The sequence below is a fragment of the Aulostomus chinensis genome, chromosome 19, assembly GCF_037954235.1.
Source record: "Aulostomus chinensis isolate RoL2024-O1b breed Wild chromosome 19, RoL_Achi_v1.0, whole genome shotgun sequence".
NCBI classification, from domain to species: domain Eukaryota; kingdom Metazoa; phylum Chordata; class Actinopteri; order Syngnathiformes; family Aulostomidae; genus Aulostomus; species Aulostomus chinensis.
In genome coordinates this window covers 651,913-677,500 of record NC_141338.1, presented here as the reverse complement: position 1 = coordinate 677,500, position 25,588 = coordinate 651,913, and the positions used below count along the sequence as shown (strand labels likewise).

The 25,588-nt window shown below is 49.9% G+C and overlaps 1 protein-coding gene and 1 long non-coding RNA gene across 2 annotated transcripts in view; one reads left to right on the top strand and one right to left on the bottom strand.

The window, feature by feature from the left end:
• Positions 1–22,101, bottom strand: part of gfra2b (GDNF family receptor alpha 2b) — a 38,896-nt gene extending 16,795 nt beyond the window's left edge. Inside the window, exons 1-2 of the mRNA XM_086187747.1 lie at positions 21,418–22,101; positions 18,317–18,616 (exon numbers count right to left, since the gene is read on the bottom strand). Of these exons, the coding sequence (XP_086043873.1) occupies positions 18,317–18,616; positions 21,418–21,619 (502 nt within the window). The 5' untranslated portion in view covers positions 21,620–22,101. The remainder of the gene's footprint in view (positions 1–18,316; positions 18,617–21,417) is intronic.
• On the top strand, positions 5,018–8,866 carry LOC147243529 (uncharacterized). The gene is made up of 3 exons (XR_015110431.1): positions 5,018–5,168; positions 8,504–8,691; positions 8,761–8,866. It is a non-coding gene; the product is annotated as an uncharacterized LOC147243529 (long non-coding RNA).
• Positions 22,102–25,588: the final 3,487 nt, after the last annotated feature.

Here is a 25,588-nt window from a genome sequence, read left to right as displayed (position 1 = left end):
AGAGGGACCAGGTTAATCCAGACTCTAAATTGACCGTAGGCGTGGCTGGGAGAGCCAATGGTTGTCTGTCTCTATGTGTTGGCCCTGCCATGGACTGGTGACCTGTCCAGGGGGAAGGCTGCTGGGATAGGCTCCACCCCCACCACCCTCAACAGGAGAAGAGGGGGAACATGGAGGGAGGGATGGATGAATGGATGGATGATGGATGGAGAGATGATGGAGGGATGGATGATGGATGGATGATGGATGGAGAGATGATGGATGGATGATAGGATGATGGATGATGGATGATGGATGGGTGGATGGATGGAGCTTCTTTCTCACTGCTGCTGGGGGGAATGAGAGCGGTACAAGAGAAACACCCATCCGGGTCCTTTCACAAGAAACTAACCCTGCTGGGGAAGTGTGTTGCTGTGTGGTTGAAGCAATGTCGCGTCTCTGAATGAATCGGTCAGCATTCTGAAGTAAAACCATCCTGTTCATCTCGTTATCTGAACCTCTACCTCAGACTCAAGCTCTTCCCTATCAAACCTAAATAAGAATTTAAAAAAACATGTCATAATAAATATTGCTGCTTTTATTTTGAAGGCCATATTGCTACACTCAAATTGGTTTAACTGATCCAGGATCAGGCATGACAAGGCAGATGTGCTCATGATCCTCCATGTTCTTCAAAGGCTTGCTTTTCTGTGCGCTCTTATTTCCTTCACATCCTCCTAAAGTTGCTCAAATCACTCGGCAGCTGCGACTCCTGCTGGAACCTTTGAGCTCAGAGTTCTACCAATCGTCGGGGAGTGTTTGAGAACGCAGCCCCGGGAACAGTGCGGTGGCACTGACGCAGGAGCTGTGATCAAAGAGCTTGTTCTCTCACTACCTCCAACAGGAAATGGGCTGCAGGATTACGGTGGATTGCTGCAAACAGACGCCGTGTCCCTTTATCCTCCAGGTAAACCCTCAGCAGAGAGTCGCTTACGCGCACGCCGCAGCAGGACACTTCCATCTCCTGCGCTGCTCTTTAATATTTAGACCACATTAGCTGATTTGCTAGTGTCCTCCATCAGAACTGTCCTGAATGTCTCTGCAATCACTGGCAGCCTGCTGAGCTTCAGCTGATTACGAACGAGACGTTGCTGAAGACAAGTAGAGCAACAACCAGATCAACGCCGGCGTGTTCACACTGATGACGGTTTGTTTGTCTCAGACAGAAGATTGTGTTTCTGTGGGAAAAGGAGACAGAGGCGTCTCTGTGGGGGGGCGGCAGCTTTTCTGAATAAATGCTTCCGCCGTCAGGTAACCTCCCCCGAGTGCGGCGGATGAAAGGAATACGAACGGCAGAAGTGGCTGTAGCAGTCAGAGCTGGTGTCAGGACCACATCTGTGCTGACAACAACACGCCTCGCGCTGACGGCCAGGTCAGGGCTCATGTCCTGTAGCACCAGAGACGTCACCTTGAGAATAATGATGCGGCGCGGGTTGTTGCTGATTCAACTACATCTCTCAGTTTCACGGTCGTAGCGTCGCTGCTACTGAGTGTAAGAGTTGTGTTTGTTCAGGAGCAACAGAGAAGCTGCGACACACAGGAGATGTGTCAGCTGGTCCACACATGCACACCCATGCGTGCGCACACAAACACACACACACACAATGAGAAAAGAAAAACAATACGAGGCTGCTGGGAAGACGACGCGACATCTGTGTGACATCATGTGACACTCAATCCCCTTCGTATTTTCCAAAGACGATGGACTCGATCTTCAACATCACCAAGAATGTTCAGGGTTGTTATCAGGGAATTCATGCTGAAACTCCTTTAAAGCCAAAAAAAGATGTCATTACTACGCTGTGTGGGTTCGCGGTGATGTCATCAGGAGCAGCGGCATGAGGCCCAGTTGCTCGGTCTCCGTGGGTCACCGTTTTTCTAATCTGTGTCCATATTTGACAGAAGGAAGTTTGTTTGGTTGCAGTGCTCCAGAAAATATAATCCTGCCATAAAAAAGGATGTAATGACATGTGGCATGCTGCATCACAGTATATAAAGGGGCGGGGCCTGTCGTGGTAATGACATCACATGACACACAATGATGTCACTTGGATATTTTGTAACTTTACAGGAAGGGTCAGGACGGCTGAGTGGCAGGAACGAGTGTCTGCAGCGGACCCAGGGGGTGCTCCTGGACCACTGGAGACCAGTGAAGTCTCCAAGATGAACCCTCAGATGAAGTTTCCAAACCTCTGCCAGGCACACGCGTGACCAGGTCACGGAGCAGCGACTTCCTGTCAGAGCAGGAACTCATTTGCATGTTCCAGTCACACACGCCTTTGATGATCACACGCTTGCTGTTTCACCTGATGGTTAATTATCAAAGGCGTGCTCCTGAATTAGAATAGAATGCCTTTATTGTCATCATCCCAGGAACAATGAGATGCAACGCTGCTCCCTGGGATGTGCACATACAAACAGACAAATATACACAGACCCATATTTACACCACCAACCCTACTGTAGGACTAATACTGACACAACTGTACATAGACTCTGCAAAGACACGAGGACATGTACTAATACATATAAGACATGTACATAGACTGTACAACTGTAAACAGGCTTGTGCAAGTCCCACTGTGGGTACATGTGGGAGTGGAGAGCAGCTTTAGGTGGCGCTGTGGTGCATCCAGGTGCACAGGCACGTTCCAGTACCAGATCAAGGTGGCTGTGTCATCAACAGATGGAGGTGACGTAGCATTTGCAGTGCAAACATGGCAGAACAGTCCTGGTGACAGTGCAAAACACACAGAGGGACTGATACAGTTCAGTCCTCATCTGAGCTGGTTTGTGGAGGAGGCTGGCAGATTTGGTGCTGGAAAAGAAAAGAGTGCAGGTGATGGTGCGGAGGCACTTCAGTTCCTGAGTGCAGGCTAGCGTTGAGCATGGTGACAGCTTTGGGGAAGAAGCTGTCCCTGAGTCTGTTTGTCTTTGCTGGGATGGACCTGTAGCGCCTGCCAGAGGCCAACAGGTTGAATAGGTGGAATGTAGGCTGCCTCGTTCCCCCTGTGATGCCCACCACCGTCGTGTTGTCCGCAAATTTGACTATGATGTTCTGAGGGTCTGCAGTCATGAGTGTAGAGTGAGTAGAGCAGTGGACTCAGCACACACCCCTGGGGTGAGCCGGTGCTGAGAGAGCAGGTTGATGATAGGTGGGGGCCCAGCTTCACATGCTGGGGTCTGTTGACCAGGAAGTCTTTGATCCAGGAACAGGTGGATGGTGGGAGCCCCAGCTCAGCTCGCTTGGGGACTAGAATGTCCGGTAACATTGTATTGAAGGCTGAGCTGTAGCCTACGAAGAGCATCCTGACATAGCTTCCTCGTTTCTCCAGGTGGCTCAGTGCAGAGTGGAGGGCTGTGGCTATCTATAATTATGAGCCACCTTGAAACCATTGAGAGAGAGTGTGTGTGTGTGAGAGAGAGACAGAGAGAGAGAGAGAGAGAGAGAGCAGAGGTGGAGGAAGATGAACACAGCAGTTGTTCATGGATGAAGTTGACGTGGTGGATTGACCAGCAGGGTGTGTCATCAGCCAGTGGAGTCATGAGATCGTGACAGGCTGTCACAACCGCCCGGTCAGATGATTGAAACTGGAATTTTGATTGGTCATCGCTGCTAATTTGCATACAGTTGAACTCGTCTACCTCACAGGCCAAAGGGTTAAAAAGATTTTACCATCACGTTGTTAAAGGTGACAACCATTGTAAAGGTCACTGAGAGGTCATTTGCTAAGGGTCAGTGACCTCCTGTTCGAGGTTTACACTGGAGACGTTTTCACCTGGTTTAAAATCATTTATCTTTTTTATCTTTTGTCAACAAATCAAAACTCTCAACAGTTTGTTTTTATGATTCTTAGTGAGATTTCACATTTGAACTCGTTTTTTTACAGCACCTTTCTACCGTGGCAGCATTCGAAGCGCCTTGCAGGGTCGTCTCATTCACCCGTTCACTCACTCACTGATGGTCTCTCTCTCTAGGTCGACCTCAGACCAGCCCTCCATCGTCTCCTCCCGTCATCCCGGTTCTCCGAACATCCGGCCAGTTCACTGGTGCTTTGCGCTCCTGCGTCCTCCTTGGGTCCATCGTGTCTGTTGATGGTGGGCGGCCTCACGAGCACCGCCGGTGTGTTGGTTCCCACTGTCCCGCCAGTTCTTGATGTCTTTGACAGTGTCCTGCTAGTCTTATTCTCCTGGCTGGCCTTTCCTTGCTCACCCTTGGTGTTCCCTCCTACAGAGGCTTGATGGAAACTTGTTCACTCTCTCACTCTCACGAATGTTCAGTTCTAGACTCAAGCGTGAGTTGGTGTTCCACACACTGGTGGAGCTGCCAGGCAGGGCGCCGCCCAGTTAGGGGTTCAGTATCTTGCTCAAGGACACTTGGACATGGTCACCAGGGGAAGTGGGGATGGAACCAGCGACATTGGTTGGCCACTCTGCCTCTGAGCCACGCCGCCCAACAACGTCTATAAACTGTTACTGTCAATCAGTGTGTTAACAAGTGAGTTTGGAGTCGTGCTGGAGGCGAAGCTTCCTGACACCCACCACACCTACGGTGCTGATGATGTGTGTGTGTGTTTGTGTGTGTGTGTAATAAGCAATAAGCTGAATTTGAGAAATGAAAAAGTGCTTAGTCGCACTCCTCCTCCCCGCTGCTGCTCCTCTCAGCTTTCACTCCCATTCCTCGCCTCCCCTTCCTGCTGGCAGCGGAGAGACGAGTGTGTCCACGTCTTCTGTTGCACTGCAGCAGCACTTCACCTCCTCTTCATTCCTCCTCCATTGTTCTTGCTTTCTACTCTTGAACTTGTGCAGACTCGCTTGTGAAATGGCCACAGAGACCAGTTAAGTTTTACTCTTCTCCTCTTTTGTTGGATTACATCCCTCCATCTGTACTTTCTTCTTCCTGCATCACAACATTTTTATTCCTTTGCAGCAATGACAGCTTGAGGTGTTTTCATGTTTTCAGGTTGTCCATCTCATTCTCATCAACGCGATATCTCCAGAGCGCCTTGAGAGAATTACTTAAAATTTGGCACAAATATCTACAGGCGATATTTGAGGACCACCAACTAGGAGTCAGAGCCAGAGAGGCTGAGTCTCCTGCTCAGTGAGCTGTCCAGCATGTCCTCCAGGTAACTGCAGCATCGTGAGGACACACCGTCCCTGACCCCCGCCATCCTTGACCTCTCCCAGGACGACCAGCATCTCCTCTGGTTGGCAATGTAATGTATAGACAGATGATTTAGTCCGTTTCAGCTGAAAGCTACTGACTTAGATCACACACACACACACACACACACACACACACACACACACACACACACACACACACACACACACACACACACACACACACACTGTTTCTCTCACATACAAAGGAATGATCCCTTTTTGTCTTTTAAAAGTAGGCTTCAGGTACCAGCATCAGAAAAACCTCATAAGAGTCCAGAGGAGAACCAGGAAGCAGGTTCCTCCTAGCCAGGCTGTCCTTCAATGAGCGGCTCCTCAAACCCTGAACTCTCAATCAGAGCTCGCTGGTATCAGGACGGTGGGTGGGATCTCTCTCTGTCAATCAAGGCTTCTGCTTCAGGCTCTGTGGTATCCCCATAAAAAGGGGCGTGTAATGCGTCATGTGACTTAATATAGGGACCTAGAAATGTAGCCTGAGGCTTCCCAGAAGGCCTCTGTTGTAGCCATGGGGGCCACTGGGACTACGAACACGCTCAGTACTCAGTGAGAGTGAGTACAACTTGGCCAGTAGCAGCGTGCAGTATTCTTGCTCAGGTTTACTGCATCCCAGCTGAATGCATGCAGGTTCCGTACACACAGTTGTGCTGCTGTGAGCGCGAGGCTCCTTTTAGTGGCGTTCCTCACACACGGCTGCTCCAGCAGGCTGGAATAATGAGGGCTTCCCTCAGCTGGGGGCCTGGAGCGTTGATAGGAGTGACGTCAGGAGAGGTAGCGGATCACTCCGGTCTCTGAACGCTCTCTCCCTCTGAAGAGAACCTCGCTCAGTGATGGCGCCGAGGTCCACCGGATCGTTCAAAGATGGTGGTGCCGTTTTCAGAAGAGGTGGTGGGTGAAAGGGCAGCGCTTTTATAGCCGATTGAAGCAGAAACTCTGACCCTCACCTGCTCCGGACCAGGTGAGGTTCACCACATCAGTTACCATGGTGATCCAGCCAGGTCAGAAGAGAGACGCCTTCATGACGCTGAGAACCCCGGCTCTGGTCTCCACACCTGGCTCACCACTCACCTCACCTCCTGGTGCAGCCCTCTGACCTTTACTGTGTCAACCTCCTCCTCCTCCATGTCTCCACGTGTGGTCATTGTTGATGGCAGCTGAGTATTCAGGCTGGGATGTTGGATCGATGCTACGTGGGTCGCTACTGCTTTCAAAGATCAAACATGCTCAGGACACAGAGGCTAAACCACTCATTATTGTTGTGTGTGTGTGTGTGTGTGTGTCTACATTAGTGTAAGCATTTTATCTCTCATTGTTCACGTTTCTTCTCACCGCTGCATCTGTTTCAGTACCTCAGCCATCATCTGCACGTTTGCAGCAGTCCGACTGGTCAAGGGGTGGGAAACACCAGTGAGACTTGAATCTGTCCCAGTAAACCAGTGTGGTTTACACTGGCACCAGAACCAGCTGGAGCAGAACTGTACAGCGCTGTAGTGCTTTAAACAGGGTTAATGCTCGCTCGCTAGCTGCTGAGGCAGATTATTCAATATCCCAGGTTGCAGACGACCTCCACCTGAGTTGTCAGGGTCATGTTCGGAAACCCGCCCGTTACAGAAACACTGGGGCAGATAATCAGTTCTGACCAACCTCAAATTAGGAACAACCTCACCAGTCTATAGTTACTAAACAGATTTTTACAGTTTTGAAAATCTAAAACAGGAAGTGAGGGTTCCAGGGCCTCTCTGGGAGGGCACATAAGTGTGTCATCAGCGTAGCTGTGAAAAGAAACAGATACCAGAGTAAATCACCAGAGGGGCACAAGAAGACCAGCCAGAGGACCACGTAGGTTCTGTCAAAAAGGGACGTTGTAAAGAACCCTAGGGAAGTGTCCTCGAGGCTTTCAGAGGTGGTTATTTATTCTCTTCCTCTCCATGTTTCCACTTCCTGGAAAAATCCACTTTCAAGCCCTTGAAGCGTTTATGGTGATGACAAAGTGAAACTGCCACTTCAGCTCTGAGGACTTGTGGGTGGGAACTGTTGCAGGGGGCTCTTGGAATTCATCCTCAATTATTTCAGTTTATTCTTGTGAATATTAAGTACGTGATTATCAACAGTCTGAGAGGAAAAATCTTAAAGTGTCCAATTTGAGGGAAGTAAATGTGCCGTGAACACTTGTGTGCATGCCTCTCGCCTCATGCTGGCCACTCTCCTGGAGGGGGGTGTGTGTGTGTGAGAGAGAGAGAGAGAGTGTGTGAGAGAGAGAGAGAGTGTGTGTGTGTGAGAGAGAGAGGGAGAGAGACTGTGTGTGAGAGAGGGAGAGAGAGAGAGAGTGTGTGTGTGTGTGTGTGTGAGAGAGAGAGAGAGAGAGTGTGTGTGTGAGAGAGAGAGAGAGAGTGTGTGTGTGAGAGAGAGAGGGAGAGAGACTGTGTGTGAGAGAGGGAGAGAGAGAGTGTGTGTGTGTGTGAGAGAGAGAGAGAGAGAGGGAGAGAGAGTGTTTGTGTGTGTGAGAGAGAGAGAGAGAGAGTTTGTATGTGTGTGTGTGTGAGAGAGAGCGAGAGAGAGCGAGAGAGAGAGAGAGAGGGGGGGGGAGAGAGTGTGTTTGTGTGTGTGTGTCAGGCGCGACTGGGAATGAGACACGAGTAAACAGTAAACAGTGGCGTGTCCCTGTGGAGCAACACTAATCAGCCTGCAGCTCACTCATCAGCTCACATGCTAAATACCTCCCTCATTAGCCCGCATGCTAAACACAAATCAGTCATTAGTCAGACTGGTAAATTAGCTATTTATTTGGCTGCATGCTAAACACCAATGTCAGAGTTGACTGTGTAATTTAGCTGGTTGAACTGGAAGCACCTCTGTAATGAGGTCCTCTGACTGGGCGCCTGAGCGTGCGTGCTAACAGCTGTGGTCAACAGTCACTGGCCTCATCTATTAGCTAACGAGTTCAGCAGAGCAATTAGTTGGATCACAATGATTTATACATTCCACACGTTCAGAACGACAGGGGAGCGGCTGGCTTCTGTCACCCCCCAACGCGCGCGCACACACTCACACACACACGCACACACACACACGCACACACACACACACACACACACACACACACACACACACACACACACACACACACACCACCTGTTTCCGAGCAGATTAATACATGCTGAGCTCATATGAATCTGTGGCCTTCAACACATATTTGACACAATCAGAACTGATTTGTCTGTGAGTGAGTGTTTGAATGCTGTTCACGATGATGGCTCCTCCTCCTGCCTCTCCACCTCAGGAGGATCATGTGTCTGCCAGCATGATGGTCGTCCCGTGGGCATGACGGTGTGAGTCTGCCAACAATCATGCAACTGCTGGACTCAGCACCAACCACACCTCACATCTGCTGTCCACCATGATGGCGGAGAGAACATAGACCAGAGCGTCAGCTCTCCCTCACCTGGCGCTCATCCCTGAAGAAATCAAGTACCAGTCTATGTGCTTTTTTGTTTTGTTTCCTCACAAATTCTTTGGGTGATGTCTTTTCTGTTGTAGTTTTTCACCAGGAAAAGTACTTGATTCCAGTCAAAGATGAGAAACTACATGAAGTAAATCACCACCGAGCTCACAGATGAAAGCATCAACTCATGGAAGTCAGGACGAAGCTGATAAAGGGATTTTTTCAAGTTCAGGGTTTGTTTTTCCAGCCTTTCCATTCATCTTTTGCTATTCAGTTTTACTTGTCTCATAGACTTTTTATGGTAAAACTGACAAGAACATTAGCAAAAATATAATTGGAAAATTTGAAACCAAACATTTGTAAAGCTTTAGCTTCAGGGACATTTATCTCCATCGGTTCTAGGAGGACCAGATGGATGTAAATCAGAGGCTCCGCCCTGCATCAGGAGGCTGGAAACGATTCACAAACAGAAATACAGAGAGCTGTCAGATGCATGTGACGCTGATAAAGGGAGGGTTGTGTTTAAAATCCCAAAGCTCCCGACGCACGTGCCTGGTAGGTTTACTGGAATTATGCGATGGATGAAGGTTGAGATAAAAGGCAATAGACACTGTCTCTGCTGGACGGACGAAGCAGCTCCAGAAGCTCCAGGAGCTCCAGAAGCTCCAGAGGCTCCAGAAGCTCCAGTGGCTCCAGGAGCTCCAGAGGCTCCAGAAGCTCCAGTGGCTCCAGAAGCTCCAGAAGCTCCAGAAGCTCCAGAGGCTCCAGGAGCTCCAGAGGTTCCAGAAGCTCCAGTGGCTCCAGGAGCTCCAGAGGCTCCAGAAGCTCCAGTGGCTCCAGAAGCTCCAGAAGCTCCAGAGGCTCCAGAAGCTCCAGGTGGTGATGAACTGACTTTAGCTTCAGCCCTTCATCTTGCGCTGGTGTGGACTTGTGTGTCATTTATGTTTTATTCAGCACCTCAATGCTGCGTCAACACACGTCAGTTAATCCCCACATGCTCTGATCAGCTCAGACCTCCAGACGCAGGAGTTGGTGCAAATAACACCTGAGCACGAACACGCAGGAACCCTGATCCTCTCAGAAACATCTGGAGGAACGTATCTGACGCGAGGCCTCGATCAACAGAGGTGATCACTCGATTGTCTGTAGTCAGCTGTGATTACTTAGACGTTTTATGTTCTTTAAAGGGATATTTTAATGTTTAACACTCTTATCGCATGGATAAAAAATAATCAAGCTGCTAAGTCAATAAACAGACTCACAACGCTACAGTCAGAAAAGCTTCATGAACTCTTCTCAAGAAAAGAACCTAACAAACTCACCAAACAGACTCCCGTCACTTCCAGCCAATCAGAGTCCCTGGCCAACACAGCCAGTCCCACCACTGAGGTTCAGCAGCTGATTAATAAAACGCCCGTGAGCACCACAGCTGCCAGCTGTGAGGAGGCGGAGACAACAAAGCTGTTGATTTGAAGTGTCACTGTACGACTGAGAATGATCAAAGAGCATCTGACTAATCCGCCTCAGACCGCCACATCTCTCAGGTCGGCTGCTATCAGTTGCAAACACCTGTGGCTTCGACAGGATTGACACAAATGAAGGTGGCGCCCTCAGGGACCATGTGTGCCCCGCCTCCCACATACACTCCCACCATACGCAGGCCCTCAGCCTCACATTACACACGTCAATCTCGCTCTCTCCTCCATGAGCGCCACCTTCAAGTGATACTTGGCATTACTAACCTCAGAAGCATGTTTTTGGTATGTTGGAGGAAGCCAGTGTACACAAACATTGAGGCCCCATGTAGCACATCATGTGTTCAAAAGCAGAGATGATAGATATTTTCCCAGTTTCCATGATGCTGGTGTTTACTGGTGGATCTGATGTAGAACTGAACCTCCACCATCCACCGGTCTGGTGTTTACTGGTGGATCTGATGTAGAACTGAACCTCCAACATCCACCGGTCTGGTGTTTACTGGTGAATCTGATGTAGAACTGAACCTCCACCATCCACCGGTCTGGTGTTTACTGGTGGATCAGATGTAGACCTGAACCTCCACCATCCACCAGTCTGGTGTTTACTGGTGGATCTGATGTAGACCTGAACCTCCACCATCCACCAGTCTGGTGTTTACTGGTGGATCTGATGTAGACCTGAACCTCCACCATCCACCAGTCTGGTGTTTACTGGTGGATCTGATGTAGACCTGAACCTCCACCATCCACCAGTCTGGTGTTTACTGGTGGATCTGATGTAGACCTGAACCTCCACCATCCACCGGTCTGGTGTTTACTGGTGGATCTGATGTAGAACTGAACCTCCACCATCCACCAGTCTGGTGTTACTGGTGGATCTGATGTAGAACTGAACCTCCAACATCCACCAGTCTGGTGTTACTGGTGGATCTGATGTAGAACCGAACCTGCTGATATCTCCACCTTCTGGGAACCACACAGCAAATTTCAGTACAATATGTATCAAGAACCAATCCAGGTACCACAAACACATTCAGCCCCCGTCAGGTTCTTATCGAATTTCCGAAAGTTAACAGTTGACAGCTGGACAGCGCCAGCGCTGGGATGGACGTCGCCCTGAGCCAATGGCTCATCTCCTGAGGATTTAGGGGTTACCACGGTTCAAACAAGAACGCGGGTACCATCAGCACACACACCTGGTTCCACTAGGCCAGTGTTGTACTGGTGTATTTGTACTTGTTAACCGGCCCAGGTACTTCAGCAGCATTAGAAGCTTTTCTTTCTGTTGTTGCTCATTTTGGCCTCAAGTTCTTATTCAAGTCACCTAAAGCTCCAAAGCACAGGGGAGTTTCTGTTTCTGTTGGTGGAGAAGAAAGTGCAGGTTATTCTTGAGGAGGGGGTCACGTGTGGGTCACACGTCCTCATAGAGCAGGTGACTATTCTCCTCAGATGCTCGGCACCATCTGCGGGCTGGTTTAGCCTCTGTCTGTGCCACAACCCTCCATCCTCTGATGAACAGACAGACTGACGGGGATAAACGGAGGTCTGATCCTGCACTGCGTCTCTTTGCCCTCCGTCCATCTGATCTCATCCGTCTGATCTCTCGCCGCCGTACTCCATTTCCTCCCGTCTCTCTTCCTCATCCTCAAACTGCTTCTCCGTCCGTCATCTGCTGCCATCGTGCTTCCATCCAATTCCCTGGACGTGGCTCTTATCTGCTGCCCTCACCTCCCTCCTCTGTTGATCCACACAAGCGCTGATGTTTAATCAGCCTCTTGTTTCCTGGAATTACCCGGCGAGCAGCTCAGTGGTCTGTTGACATTTGTCATCCCGCCGCTAACGATTCACAAGCACATACAGAAAGTCGTACTCTTCCCTGACACAGTACAACAGCGGCTTCTTCGCACAACTGACACTTTCAAAAACGGAGCGCTGCAGATTTTCCCTTTATTTGTTGCTCTTGGTGGGTTTTCTTCTGTCTGTCCGTTAACATTACAATCAAAGTTACGAGGACCTTGGGTTGCTGAGAGGTGGCTGGCGTCGCCACCGTCCTCCCTGACATGATGAATGACACTGTTCCAAGGAGAACTGTTGTGTGCGTTCCTGCTGTGCGCTCACCTGCAGGCTGCTGAATAATGTCGGATGATTGTGATGAGGCTGAGACACGAGAGAAACGAGAACGGAGGAGTGTCGGGACACAAAGCGGAGAGGATTTACGCTCCGAATCAGGCTGGAGTGTAAACTAGGGCAGGAGAGATGTTTTCCTGAATCAGAGTCTGCTGCTCTGGACGTTCTGCGTCAGTGTGGAGAACCTTCCAGGCACACACGAGGCGGAGAATCACAAAAGAGGAGCTGAAGAAGCGGCGCACGCTGGACTTCATCTGCTCACCATTCACGAACAGCACAGCCGGCCAGGTGGCCCAGAAGACATGAAGTACAGCCCTGCCATCGTTGGGCCTGCTGCTGGAGGTCAGTGAGCCTGACTGTGACTGTGCATGCGTGTACAGGTGTGTACAGATGTGTACAGGCATGCACAGGTGTGTTCAGGCATATACATGTGTGTACAGGTGTATGCTGCCGTGTACAGGTGCGTGCAGGCTTGTACAGGCATGTGCAGGCGTATACAGGTGTGTTCAGGTGTGTACAGGCATGTTAAGGCATGTTCAGGCATGTACAGGCGTATACAGGTGTGTACAGGCTTGTACAGGCATGTGCAGGTATGTACAGGCATGTGCAGGCATATACAGGCTTGTACAGGCTTGTACAGGTATGTACAGGTGTATACAGGTGTGCACAAGCTTGTACAGGCATGTGCAGGTGTGTTCAGGTGTACACAGGCATGTACAGATGTGTTCAGGCATATACATGTGTGTACAGGTATATGCTGCCGTGTACAGGTGTGTAGAAGTGTGTTCAGACGTATATATGTGTGTACAGGTGTACGCTGGCGTGTACAGGTGAGTTCAGATGTATACTACAGGCGTATACAGGCATGTACATGTGTGTACAGGTGTATGCAGGCATGTACGTGTGTGTGTACAGGTGTGTACAAGTGTGTTCAGACATATACACGTGTGTACAGGCGTATACAGTTGTGTACAGGTGTGTGCAGGCTTGTACAGGCATATACAGATGTGTACAGGCGTATACAGATGTGTACAGGCGTATACAGGTGTGTACAGGCGTATACAGGTGTGTACAGGCGTATACAGGTGTGTACAGGCATATACAGATGTGTACCGGCGTATACAGATGTGTACAGGCATATACAGATGTGTACAGGTGTATACAGATGTGTACAGGCGTATACAGGTGTGTACAGGCGTATACAGGTGTGTACAGGCGTATACAGGTGTGTACAGGCGTATACAGGTGTGTACAGATGTATACAGGTGTGCACAGGCGTATACAGGTGTGTACAGATGTATACAGGTGTGTACAGGCGTACACAGGTGTGTCTGAACTGCCAAAGAAGCCGCATGTTCAGTTCCAGCCATTGCTGTGGTAGTACGTCAACACTCACATGACCCTAAACTCAAGACCAGTAAAAGTCTATAATTTGTGCTGCGGATCAAAGGAATTTCGAGCACTTGGCTTGCGGTTCTCATTGCCAGGATATTGGCGGCAGTCAGGTGGAGCCTGACCTCCATCACACCGTCCCAGAGAGGGACAGACACGCTGGCCTGGAGCCAGAACCCCCAGAAACTGAAACCAGAGCAGAGCTGTCTGAACGTGACCACACAGGATGTCCACGATGACCTCACTGGGCCCAGGAAATAGAACAAAGGCCAAATGTTCTTTATTATTTCTTATTTAAATGCAATGAAATTATGTTTTACATCACAGCAACCGGAGGGCTGTGTGATGTCATCATTCCCTGGGTTCCATCGTCATCATCACTTTAATCAAAGTCCACTAACAACTTCTGCGTTCTCTTGCTAACAGACAAACCAATACCAGCGATCACATGACCTGCTTGGCAGATGTTCAAACATAACGGGTCAGAACTGAGGTGACGGTCTGGTCATGGTTTCAGAAATATGCTGCTTTAGGCCTCCACTGTCGCCATGGTTACGATATATGCCACTTGTGCAGGTTACCACCAATCATAAAGGTGCTCCCAGTGTAAAGACGCCTACACGTCTGCTTGGACGCCATTACAAGCGGTGGTGGGAGGAGAACCCCTCAGCTCGCTCCGTCCGGCAGCTCATTAGTCATAACCGCCCCCCCAACATTCCTCACCGGCTCTGGGAGGATCAGCTGGAGAATGACAGACTCACTGTGTGAAACCTTCCGCTGTCAATCACGCCTCCCTCAGGTAACCCAGAATCTGCCGATTCATTTAAACGCCACACAAACTCAGTCAGACGTGCAGACAGAGGCCCTCAGACCAGAGGTTGGGTCTCCAGCACGAAGAGATGCAGATGAAGGTCCTGCACATCGTGACGGAGGAAAGGACGTCCTCTGGACGGTGGCATGTTCACGGGCCCAGTGACCTCATCGCCCATCATATTCAATCCAAAAAGGAGCCAATCAGAGTGAAGTGTCTCTTGACCTCACTGACACCCTGCTGAGTCAGACAACGGTGGACCAGTTGATGGCTTCCTTTTTGGCGGACCTTTTGAACCACTACAGAGGCGTCCGGGCAGGCAGGAGTGTTCAGGGTAAGCAGGCTGCCTGGTCGCGCTCGCCACTGACCACAGCTAAAACCATGGTGAGTAGAACTGTGTTGAGTGAAACCGTGTGTTTCATCACTGGCTCTAATATCCGTCGTGATTAAACATGACGATGTGGAAGACGTGAGCTCCCGTGACAGCAAAGCTAACTCGCTTACTAGCATGCTAGCATGATACACGGGCAACCGTGACAGTCGATCCGACCAAATCCTGAGACGTAAACGAGTTCTGGGGTCCAAAATGGACTCATTTGCATTATTTTTATTGTGTTTCTGTGACGCTGAGGATCCATCATGGACGATGACACACTTTCCCTCTTCAGCAGAGTTCTGAAGCTTTTGGAGTTGTGAGAAGACCAAGTCTGAAACAAAGTGACTTTTTTAGTTGGTTGTTTTAATGGTCGTTTATCGCGCTGGATCTGCTCTCTAATTCTGACCACGTGAATCTTTAATCCTCTTTCCTGGAGCTGCTTCCATCTCCTCAGCTGCTCTCTAATCTCGGATGCAGGGAAACTTGTGAATTATTTCAGTTTCACCTGTTCTTTCCTTCAGCATTCTATTAAAAGTTTTAAAGTGAAAAGCCAAGAAATCCTCCTCTGACCTGTTAAAATATTCAAGAGTGAACAACAGATGATGGAACAACAGAAGAAGAAGAAGAGGAAGGAAGTCAAAGACAGGTCTTGATCTTGAATGAGTCCCGACATTCCGTTTGTGTGACCAAACTGTCTAATGCATCATTTCTGTTCATCAGTTCAGACCATCCTGTAGAACAAAAAGTCAGTGTTTGGAGTAGAACTTTCACACGGTTCTGGAAGGTTCTGAGCTGGAACGTTGATCCAGACATCCCAGTATAGTTCTCTCAGTTGGTTAGTTCGTAAGCTCAGCTCCGTTTGGTCCAAAAATCCATCCAAAACTGCATCTAGAACATCGTCTTATAACATTCCCAGAACAGACCCACAATGTAGGGTTCTTTCAAAGTTAGGGAGATGCCGTTCTGTGGACCATTCAAGATGTTCCGTTCGCTCCAGTTTCAAGGCTATATGAAGTAGTGCCATCATTCAGAGAACAGCTGGAAACCCAGACAGAACATCCTCATCTTCTCATCCACCACATACCACTGTTCTCACCTTTCTAAAGAACTCCATCCCGGCAACCTCACGTAGAGATCGGGAGGAAACGAATACTTGTTCACCTACGCTATTAAGGAGAACGTGTGGTGAAGCCAGCGGAACTCTTTGGCGTCTGAGCTTCCTCGCAGGAATCGGGATCGTCTCTCAGCCTCTGCAGGTGAAACCACGCAACTCATCTGCACTCATTTGCTCATTTGTTTAATGTCTCATGACGGGAGACTCCAGGCTGCAAACCCGCCTCTGAGGTTGGTGCTGCTTTGATCACATGATCAAACATTTCCAGGGTGTCTGACTTCCACCTAAAGGTGAGCTGTGTTGGTTTTAATCCTCCTTTAAAAATAAAACATCATTTAAAGATTTAAGCGGTGCAAAGAGCAGATGAAGCGTGGAAGATTCTGGAAGCAGGAACGGTGGAAGCCCGAGGAATGATGGGAAATTTCCTCATTCTTAATGTGACCAGAATCCTAGAACTAGTTTAGCCTGTACCAGATGTACCATGTTTCTGAGTACACACGTGTCAGAGTATTATGCTTATCACAGCAGTACTGTCATCATCCTCATGATCAGTAGCAGCAGTCACCCTTCTAGTCCTCAACAAACCTTTGGTTCTGTTGACCCAAGTTCCAGTGGAGCTTTGGAGGTGCTGCGTCAAATCACTGCTCCCAGTCAGGAAAGTAGTTCCGGCTACGTGTCTGATTCTACCACTACAACGTCTCCTCATGTTAAACTGGTGTTCATCACCAAGGTTACACACAACCCTCCTGATATTAATGCAGGCAGAGATGGAGCTACGCTAACACTTCCCACCCACTACCAGTCATTGTGCTAAGCTAAAACTTCCCACCCACTATTAGTCATTGTGCTAAGCTAACACTTCCCACCCACTACCAGTCATTGTGCTATGCTAACACTTCCCACCCACTACCAGTCATTGTGCTAAGCTAAAACTTCCCACCCGCTACCAGTCATTGTGCTACGCTAACACTTCCCACCCACTACCAGTCATTGTGCTAAGGTAACACTTCCTCTAAAATGTTCCTTCAACTATGAAGGGTTTATTCAAGTTAATTAGGTCTGATCAGCAGCAGTTTACAGGGAAAATATGACATCACCTCAAGTTAACGAGTTTGTATTTTGTGTAGTTTTCTTCATATTTGCACACATACGCACACAAATATGCACACACAAACACACACATATGCACACACAAACACACACACACATACGCACACAGACTCATGCACACACATAGGACAGAAATTTTAGCCAGACAAAGTCTCAGACATATGTAATATTCACTGATCAGCAGAACTGATGTCAAGGATGTGTAGCCTTGTGTGTGTGTGTGTGTGTGTGTGTGTGTGTGTGTGTGTGTGTGTGTGTGTGTGTTTTTGCTGGCATGGTGGACACGTCCTTAGTGGAATGAAGAACAAAGTGAACAGCTCCTAATGAGCTCTGCCACTGCTGAGACCTAAAGTAGGCCAGCAGGTTTTGTGTGTGCGTGCGCGTGTGTGTGTGTATTATTTTGGACACACACAGTGCAGACCAGCAGTGTACCAACCATCATCAGGTGACGTTGCAGCTTTGCAGGGTTTCATCTTTCAGTCAAACTCCATAAACAAGACGAGCTGTTCAACTGAGAGGGAATAACACTGAAGCCCCGCCCCCTTCTTCAGGTTCTGACCCAAACCCGATCCAGTATTTCTCACCTGACACTCAAACACATAAGGACCTGGTTGTGCTTTTTGACACCTGTAGCTCGTTTGCTCTGGTCTGACTCTGAAGGCCAGGTGAGTCAAAGGCCGTCGCTGCTCAGAGGTTGCGTGGCTTCACGGTGAACAGAGTGAAGCAGCAGCTAACAGCTAGTCCGTCTCACAGAAGCTACGGTGGCTGGTCTGGTCCAAGAACCCGGATGGGATCAAGGTTGGATCGAGTTCATACCAACAAACAGCACCTGGACTGAGACCTCCTCCTCCTCAGGGAGACTTGCTCCTCTTAGTCCTCATCTGAGTTAGCGTGGTGTGCCCACACTGACCCAAACGACCCGCACCGAGAGGAAAGGACCTGGGCTCGGTCCACATGGACTGAACGAGAAAGGTGTGAAAGCACCCAGGTCGCTGTCAGGCTGGTGAACGTTTCAAGTATTTGAGCAGTTTTGTGATTCTGATTGTTGATCCCAGCAAACCTGATGTCTCTCATCCCACCAGAAGAATCTTTCTGATGAAAATGTTAAAAAAACAGCAAAACCTCAGATTCAAATCTGATTCGTCTCAGATTATCGAGACAGACGGAAGGTGTGAGGAGGAAAGGGAAGCACGCATGTCCTTAACAGAAAGAGCAGGCGCCTCGTGTTTGGGTGTGGTCTTACCTTCGGTCAGGCCCATGTGGATGCTCCAGTAGTTCTGCAGGCACTGCAGCTCCTTCTTCATGCCCCTCTTGCAGCGACAGTCATACAGCGGCGAGTCCTGCAGCACCCCCAGTGCCCCCTGGCATTCCTTGGAGGCCAGCATGGCGCTGCGCTCCCTGTCCCCACCGGACAGGCACTGCCTCATGATCCGGTACCGTGAGCTGCACTGGCTGTTCTGGTTGCAGATTTCAGAGGCTCGGACACAATCCAGAGGTTCCCTCCAGCCAGGGGGGTCCAGGTCTGGATCACATACACACACATCTGGGGGGACACACACAGTTTACTGGTAGTTGAGAGACAGGGGAAGCCGCCACGTCGGGGCTCCAACCAGAGCGCCGCCGCGTCAGCTCATCCTGGAGGATCAGAGGGGAAGGTCAGAACATGAGCCGACTTTACGGTCAGAAAAGTCAGGAACTGTGATTGAATCTCAGCAGCTTCATCGCAGCAACAGAAAAGACAAAAATGAAAACGACCAAAAGACAAACACAAAAACAGACGTTTGACAGAATCACACATCCAGAGAAATCAATATTAAAGCTCTGTATCGTAGCTTGATCCCAGGTTGCGCTCCGTGCTGACCTGGGGGAGTGGCTGGATGTCTCCGCCCCACTGTTAGCGTCACAAACAGACCACCAGTGCAGTGGAACGTTCACCATGAAGCCGCACGGCAAACGGCCCCTCACCTGAACCAGCGTCTGCAGGTGCTGTTGCTGCTCTGAGGAAGGAACACGGGATTTGAATCTGGATCTCAAAGAGCTTCCCTTTTGTGTTGTTCTGAGTCACGTGCGCTTCTTACGAGGAGATTTGTGAACTGAGGCTGCAATGAAAATGATGCCAAACCCAATTTAATGGAGCCCCGTCAGCTCCGAGACAACAACAAAGAGGCTGCAGATCGCTCGCACCATCCGCAACACCATCAGAAGATTTCCTGTCAGTTTGAGCGTTCTGCATGTCTGGGAGTGATAGCGGAACCGCGGCCACTAATTCTAGAGCGAGGTCAGCCAGTTCAACCTCTTACAACCATGGGGAGGAAGTGGCGCCGTCATTTATCGCTCCTTCATAACCACCTGGAGAACCTTGCGGCTGCTGACTCCTCTTCTGTAGAACCTACGCCCGTCATTCAAGGGCCTCTGTGGGCCCTCAGCCTTGACTAGCAGGACATTGTTTGGTTTGCTCCAACTGATCACACGCGCCCTCAGATCTGGTGTGGTTCTGGTTGATTTTGGATCCACTTGCTGCCCAAATCCTCCTGAGGTCCGATGCGCTCCACTCCCACTTTGTCTGCTTTTCACAGGAACTTGAGGCACGGAGAGCAGAACGCCAGCTTGTGCTGCTGCTTCGCTGCGGGGCCATGTTTCTTTTAAAATGACGAGATCTCCGTGGAAACGGCACGCTGGCGCAGCAACCATGCTACCAATGGACACTTCCAGTTTAGTCTCCTGTAATTCATTAATTTCCCATAATGCAACTGGATCATTTCTTCCATCAGAGCCTTGTGCTGGACTCACATTTGGCTGCATGTTTTTGACATGTGGGAGGAAGCTGGAGAACCCAGTGAGAACCCGGAGAACCTGGTTTGACTTGGAGGCTTCATCATGTGACAGCGTGAAATTTTTCTGACCAGAGAAGCAGAACCCCGACCTTCAATTCTGGGATCAGAGTTCTGAGGTAGATCTCAGTGGACCTGGTTTAAGGAGGCGGGACCATGAGTTCTGTGAGGTCATAAAGCTCCTCTGACTTTGATCTCAGGGTTCTAATTTAATCTAGGCCTGCTGTGTGTACCTGAACTCACATGGAAGGACCTGAAGAAGGTGGGAGTTCACAAACTGGTCAGCCTTTAAGGGAGGATGACATCAACTGTGGCGAAGCCGCAGGACGCAATCAGTTGTCTCACTGAGCCGGGCCGGGCGGAGCCGAGCAGCTGGAGCTTGAATTAACTAGATACGGTGGTTTTTAAGAACCTGCTGGACCGATGGAGAGCAGACTAACATGGAGGATTCTGCTGTTGAGGAACGTGTCACTCCCTCATTCATGAACCACACGGTGGGCCAGAACATAGAACATCGTCATGGAAGAACATCACACGCTTCCATTGTTTACTTCTGCAGTTCATGTGTTGGAGGTAACTCATTACTCCACACCCAGCAGTAACGTGAAGTTACATATTACTTTGAAACGCAAGTATTTAGTAACATCTCATGAATTTAATTTCTGAGGTTTCTTTGCCAACACTGCCCCCTGGTGGCCAACACATTAATGGCTGTTTTTTGCAGCAATCGTACATTCGACATCATAGCTTCCGTGCACCCAGAACCTCCAGAACACCGGTGCTTCTGACTGAGAGCAGTCAGCCCAGTTTCAGGTGTCGGTGCAGAGCTCCAATCATCTCTGGATCACCAGAACGTCACTAGAACTTCCTGGGAGGCATTTAACTCTTTAGAGCAGCTCAGAACGAAGGCGACTGCTGGTACGTTCACGTCCAAGAACACTGAGATGATTAGATCAGATCAGCACGCCTGGTCCATCCAGAACCAGAGACAGCCCCCAAAACCTGGCCTGGTTCACACTTCACACCAGGACCATCTAGGACCAGGGACAGTGCTTCAAACCATCCCTGATCAGGACCAGGTGCAGCACCACGTCATTCAGAAATAGCACCTAAAGCCAAAACCGGACCAGAGACATCAGCTCTGGTTCAGGACCAGACTCTGGTCCTGAACCAGAGCTGATGTCTCTGGTTCAGGACCAGGGAGGGTGCATCACACATAGCCTGGTTCTGGACAAACTGCAGCTCAGAATACTGAGGCTCACGTGATGGTCTGATCAGTTCTTCCAGTCCAAGTGCAGACAAGCAGGTGAAGGTCCAGACATCGAGACCAAAAACACTCAGACTTCCGTTATTGATCCTTAATTCGTGAATAAAAACATCAATCAATCTATCCATCAATCAATCGACACACGTCCCCTCAGTCCACCCTCCTCTGCTGGTCTCAGCACGAGGCTCCGTCACTCATCCTTTCTCACCTGTCCGTGCTCCCGCCCGCGTGCACGCTCTTACTCACCTAACAGAAAGAGGAAAGTGACGATTTGAATCCGGATCATGTCGGCGGTAATCCCACAAGTCCTCGAGGCGGAGCGGAGGCTCGCTCTCCCGCGCTGTCCGGTCCCGCTCCCCCGGGTCTCCCCGCTCGACCCCCCCGTGGCTCTCACTCGCTCACCCCGCCGCCGCTGGTTGCTGGGAACCGGTGGAACCGCCACCGCCATGGTGGCGAGAGCAGAAATCCCCGAACACGTCTCACTGGAGGCTGGAGACTCACACCGGCACCGAGGGACGCCTGGCGTCACAGTCCGGGGAGGACCGCATGATCCGGCCGGTAGCGGAAGATCCAGGAAGAACGGAAGACCGGGACCGGTCCAGGAACGGAACCAGCAGAGTTGCTTCTCGCCGCGCCGCCCGGTACTCCAACTTTGGAGAGAGAGAGGGAGACGACCGCGCGCTTCTCCCCCGGTGTTCTCCCCCACAACAACAACAACGACAACAATATAATAATAATAATAATAATAATAATAATAATAATAATAATAATAATAATAATAATAACGATAATAATAATGATAATAATAAGGAGGAGGAACTCCACGAAGGAGCGGCAGGATGCGGGATGGCACGCGCGTCTTCCGGTAGTTTATTCCACTCCAGCTGCCTCGTGCGTCCGCTCGTGTCTCCTTCAGCGCGTGCGACCACTGAGGGAAGCCGAGCCGCCTCCCCCACCCTCCTCACGCACGCACGCACGCACGCACGGCGCGTGACAGAAGCGGGGGAGGCGGCTCCGCCGTCACAACACTCCCCCTTCTGTCACCGGGAGCCCCACGCGCACGGACTCAGCGTGATGACCCGGGGTGATGCAGTAGCGCGCGCGGCACCAAGCATCAAAGCCACCCGGTAACACCCATTACGCACGCGCCCACGGCGTGAAGGCGGGAAACAGTTGACGTGAAGCAGCGTGCTGGTTTCACAATGGACGCGTCTCTGTCCGTCATCCCTGAGGGGGCGGGGCCACGTTGGCTGTTGATTGGTGGAATAATTAGATAAAGTTCTCATGTTGTTTCAGACGCACGTGGTTCAACTGCTTCCTGTTTAGTTTGTCCTCAGGAAGGAAGTAACCCAACCAGGAAGTCCAATTGAGCTGTCAGCAAGTGCTAATTGCTGCTAGTTACCGCTAGTTACTGCTAGTTACTGCTCGTTACCGCTAGTTACTGCTAGTTACCGCAAGTTGCTGGTATAATGACAGTCAGGTGTTGAGAGTACTGTGAGAGGTGGGAGGAGTCAGCCTGTCTGCTCTGTTCTCTCCAGGTTATCAGCTGACCAAGAGTGACTGACATCAGAACGACGAGAACATCCACCATCCAACTGTGACATACAAATTATTCAATGATCAAAGGTTGGCATCTAGAAGCAGTTCAGCCAATGGGACGCCAGGTCAGAGGTCATACGTTCTGTTTGCTTCCTCACGTACCAACTTTGCGACTCAGGTGATCCTATTAATAGGCAAACACGCGACTCTTCGTCGCTCATCCTCGCTCCAACGTGGACATCCCTGCTTGAAAGTCTCGCCTGCAGCAGAATGTTGCCTGATGCCAAACACAAACGCCGCCGTGATGGCGGTTTGGCTGCAACACAGACAAGCAGTGCTTGAGATAAAAGCAGAGGGAAGGAGAGAGAGAGAGGGAGGGAGAGAGAGAGGGAGAGAGACAGAGAGAGAGGGAGGGAGAGAGAGAGAGAGAGAGAATTTATTCTGTGTGCCAACAACAACATTGTGTTTCTGTGTAGGAATGAAGTCGTCAGGTCGAAGCCTTTCCAGTCTGCTGGGAAATCACTTTTACAACCCAACGAGCGGCCGGTGTGACAGCTGCAGGATTAGTGTGTCATGATTCCCTCATCATCCCTGCCATGACACTCCTCCTCCTCCCCTCCTTCTCCCCTTCGCCTCCGCCTCCACGCCATCACCATCTCTGATTACCCTCTCGCTCCGCCTGATCTTTCGCTGACTGCCATTACCTCAGTCTCATGGCACTAATTCAATTACAGGTATCACTGGGAAGGCAATTGTAATTAAGACTGATTAATGAGGTGGAGAGGAGACAGGATTGGACGCCATTAGGAGGGACAATTAGGACGCCGCTGAATTGAATGAATCACGCCAACAGTCGATAGAGGCTCATTGTGATGGACCTCAGCCACAGATGAAAGTCCTGGTCAACAGCCAAATCAACAACAATCAAGTGTGTGTGTGTGTGTGTGTGTGCGTGTGTGTGTGCGTGTGTGCGTGTGTGTGTGTGTACTAGGGCTCAATCACTGGGAATCAGGAAGAAAACCACTTGATGGCACAGGGAACCACGTGACACTGTGTTGGTGTGATGTCACGCTGTTTAGCTTGCTAAGCTAATACAACGTCAGCATAACGCACCTCTCAACAAGTAAACGGGGCGTCTGAAGACACCGTGTCCTCTGGCTGATTCAGTCTGAGCTTCAGTGGCAGGCAAGAGAGGTGTGTTGCATTTATGCTTGTTCTTTAAACCGTCGGACAAAGGCTGGCTTGGTCGACGGAACAACGCACTGGTAGTACTGGTAAGGGCGGCATGGCTAAGAGGTAGAGTGGGCATCCCCCCCCCCCCCCGCGACCATGTCCAAGTGCCCCTGAGCAAGATACCGAGCCCCAATTTGCTCCTGATGAGCAGGTTGGTGCCCTGCATGGCAGCTCCATCATCTGTGTGCGTGTGTGCGTGTGTGTGTGTGTGAGAGAGAGACACTAAGGTAGAAGGTGTTATTACGTCTCAGAACTCCTGCTGGAAATGGAAAACAGCATCAACTGGATATTATTGGTAACTATTACACTGAACTTTATTTTGAAGTCATAGCTGCCAACACAGGGAGGTGAGGAGGAGAGGCCAGGCGGGTGACGCTAAATGAAAAAAACATAAAAACAAGAAAGGACTCTAACTTAGAGCTGCAGCTTCTAAAATATGAATAAAACCCTTAGCATAGCTAACATTAGCTCACGTTAGCACTGGTAAACTCGCAGCGGTGGAGACAGGTTTCATGCAACCTGCAGCCTCATGCACGATGACTCACTGAGGGAAGACACGGAGGTCCCACGTGTGGTTGTAGATATCTGTGATTAGAGATCAAGGTGTCTGGAGGAAGTGGCCTCTGCTGCCTCCTAGTTTTCAAAATAAACTTCCCATCCACCATAAACCATTTTGTTCATTGCTTGCGTTTGCGTCTGTTTCTCTTTCAGCTGACTGACTTCCTGTTCTCAGCCTCTGGATCTGTCGTGTTTCTCCTGTCTTTGTTTCTGTGGTGAGGACCAGCAGCCGGTGCTGGAGGTTCGTGTGAGCTATCATTGTGTCATGATGCCGGTGTTGCTGTGGCGGGAAAATATCAGGAGTTCCTCGTGATTTCCTGCTCTAACGTTCCGCCCCAGCAGGTGGACCAGGAGTTTCCTGCACGCGTCTGCCTCTGCTGGCAAGATTTAATTGAACATTATTTGAGTTCATGTTGAGACGAGACTGTTGCTCTGGAACAGGCTTTGCTGCTGACACACACACACACACACACACACACACACACACACACACACACATACCTGCTTGAGTGTGAATCTGCAGAGGAAACGCTGCATCTACCACTGCTGTCATTTCAAGTTCCAAACAGCTTTGCTCATTAAAGAAACACGTCGCTGCCTTCGCCTCCATTGTCGTCACTCTGAGGGGCAAATATCCGTTCACACAGACTCAGTCACATCTACTTGAAACAAAATTTCAAATTAAATCTCAGCTCAGATTAAATCGAATCTGAACCTGGCTTGTGTGCTTCTTTGAGCAGGTGCATGTCTGGGACGCTTCTTGCTGATGATTGGGTTTGCCCTTTCGACAGCGATCGTCCGTCTACTGAGTTTCGGGACGACTGATTCAGGGTTTTCGCTCTGGACCAACTGTGACGCCACATACACACGCAACCATCGTCAGCTTAACAGTTCCATCTGTTCAGCATCACATCTAATTAGCAAATGCTAACTACCATTAATTGTTGATTAGCATTTGCATTGATACAGATGTGTCCAGGTCATTTTTCCAGCTGTTGTCCAACCAGGTGAGACGGAGGCGGACCAACCAGATCACATGATCAACGAGTCCCTCTGCGGAACTACAACATCGAGGAGAACGACAAAT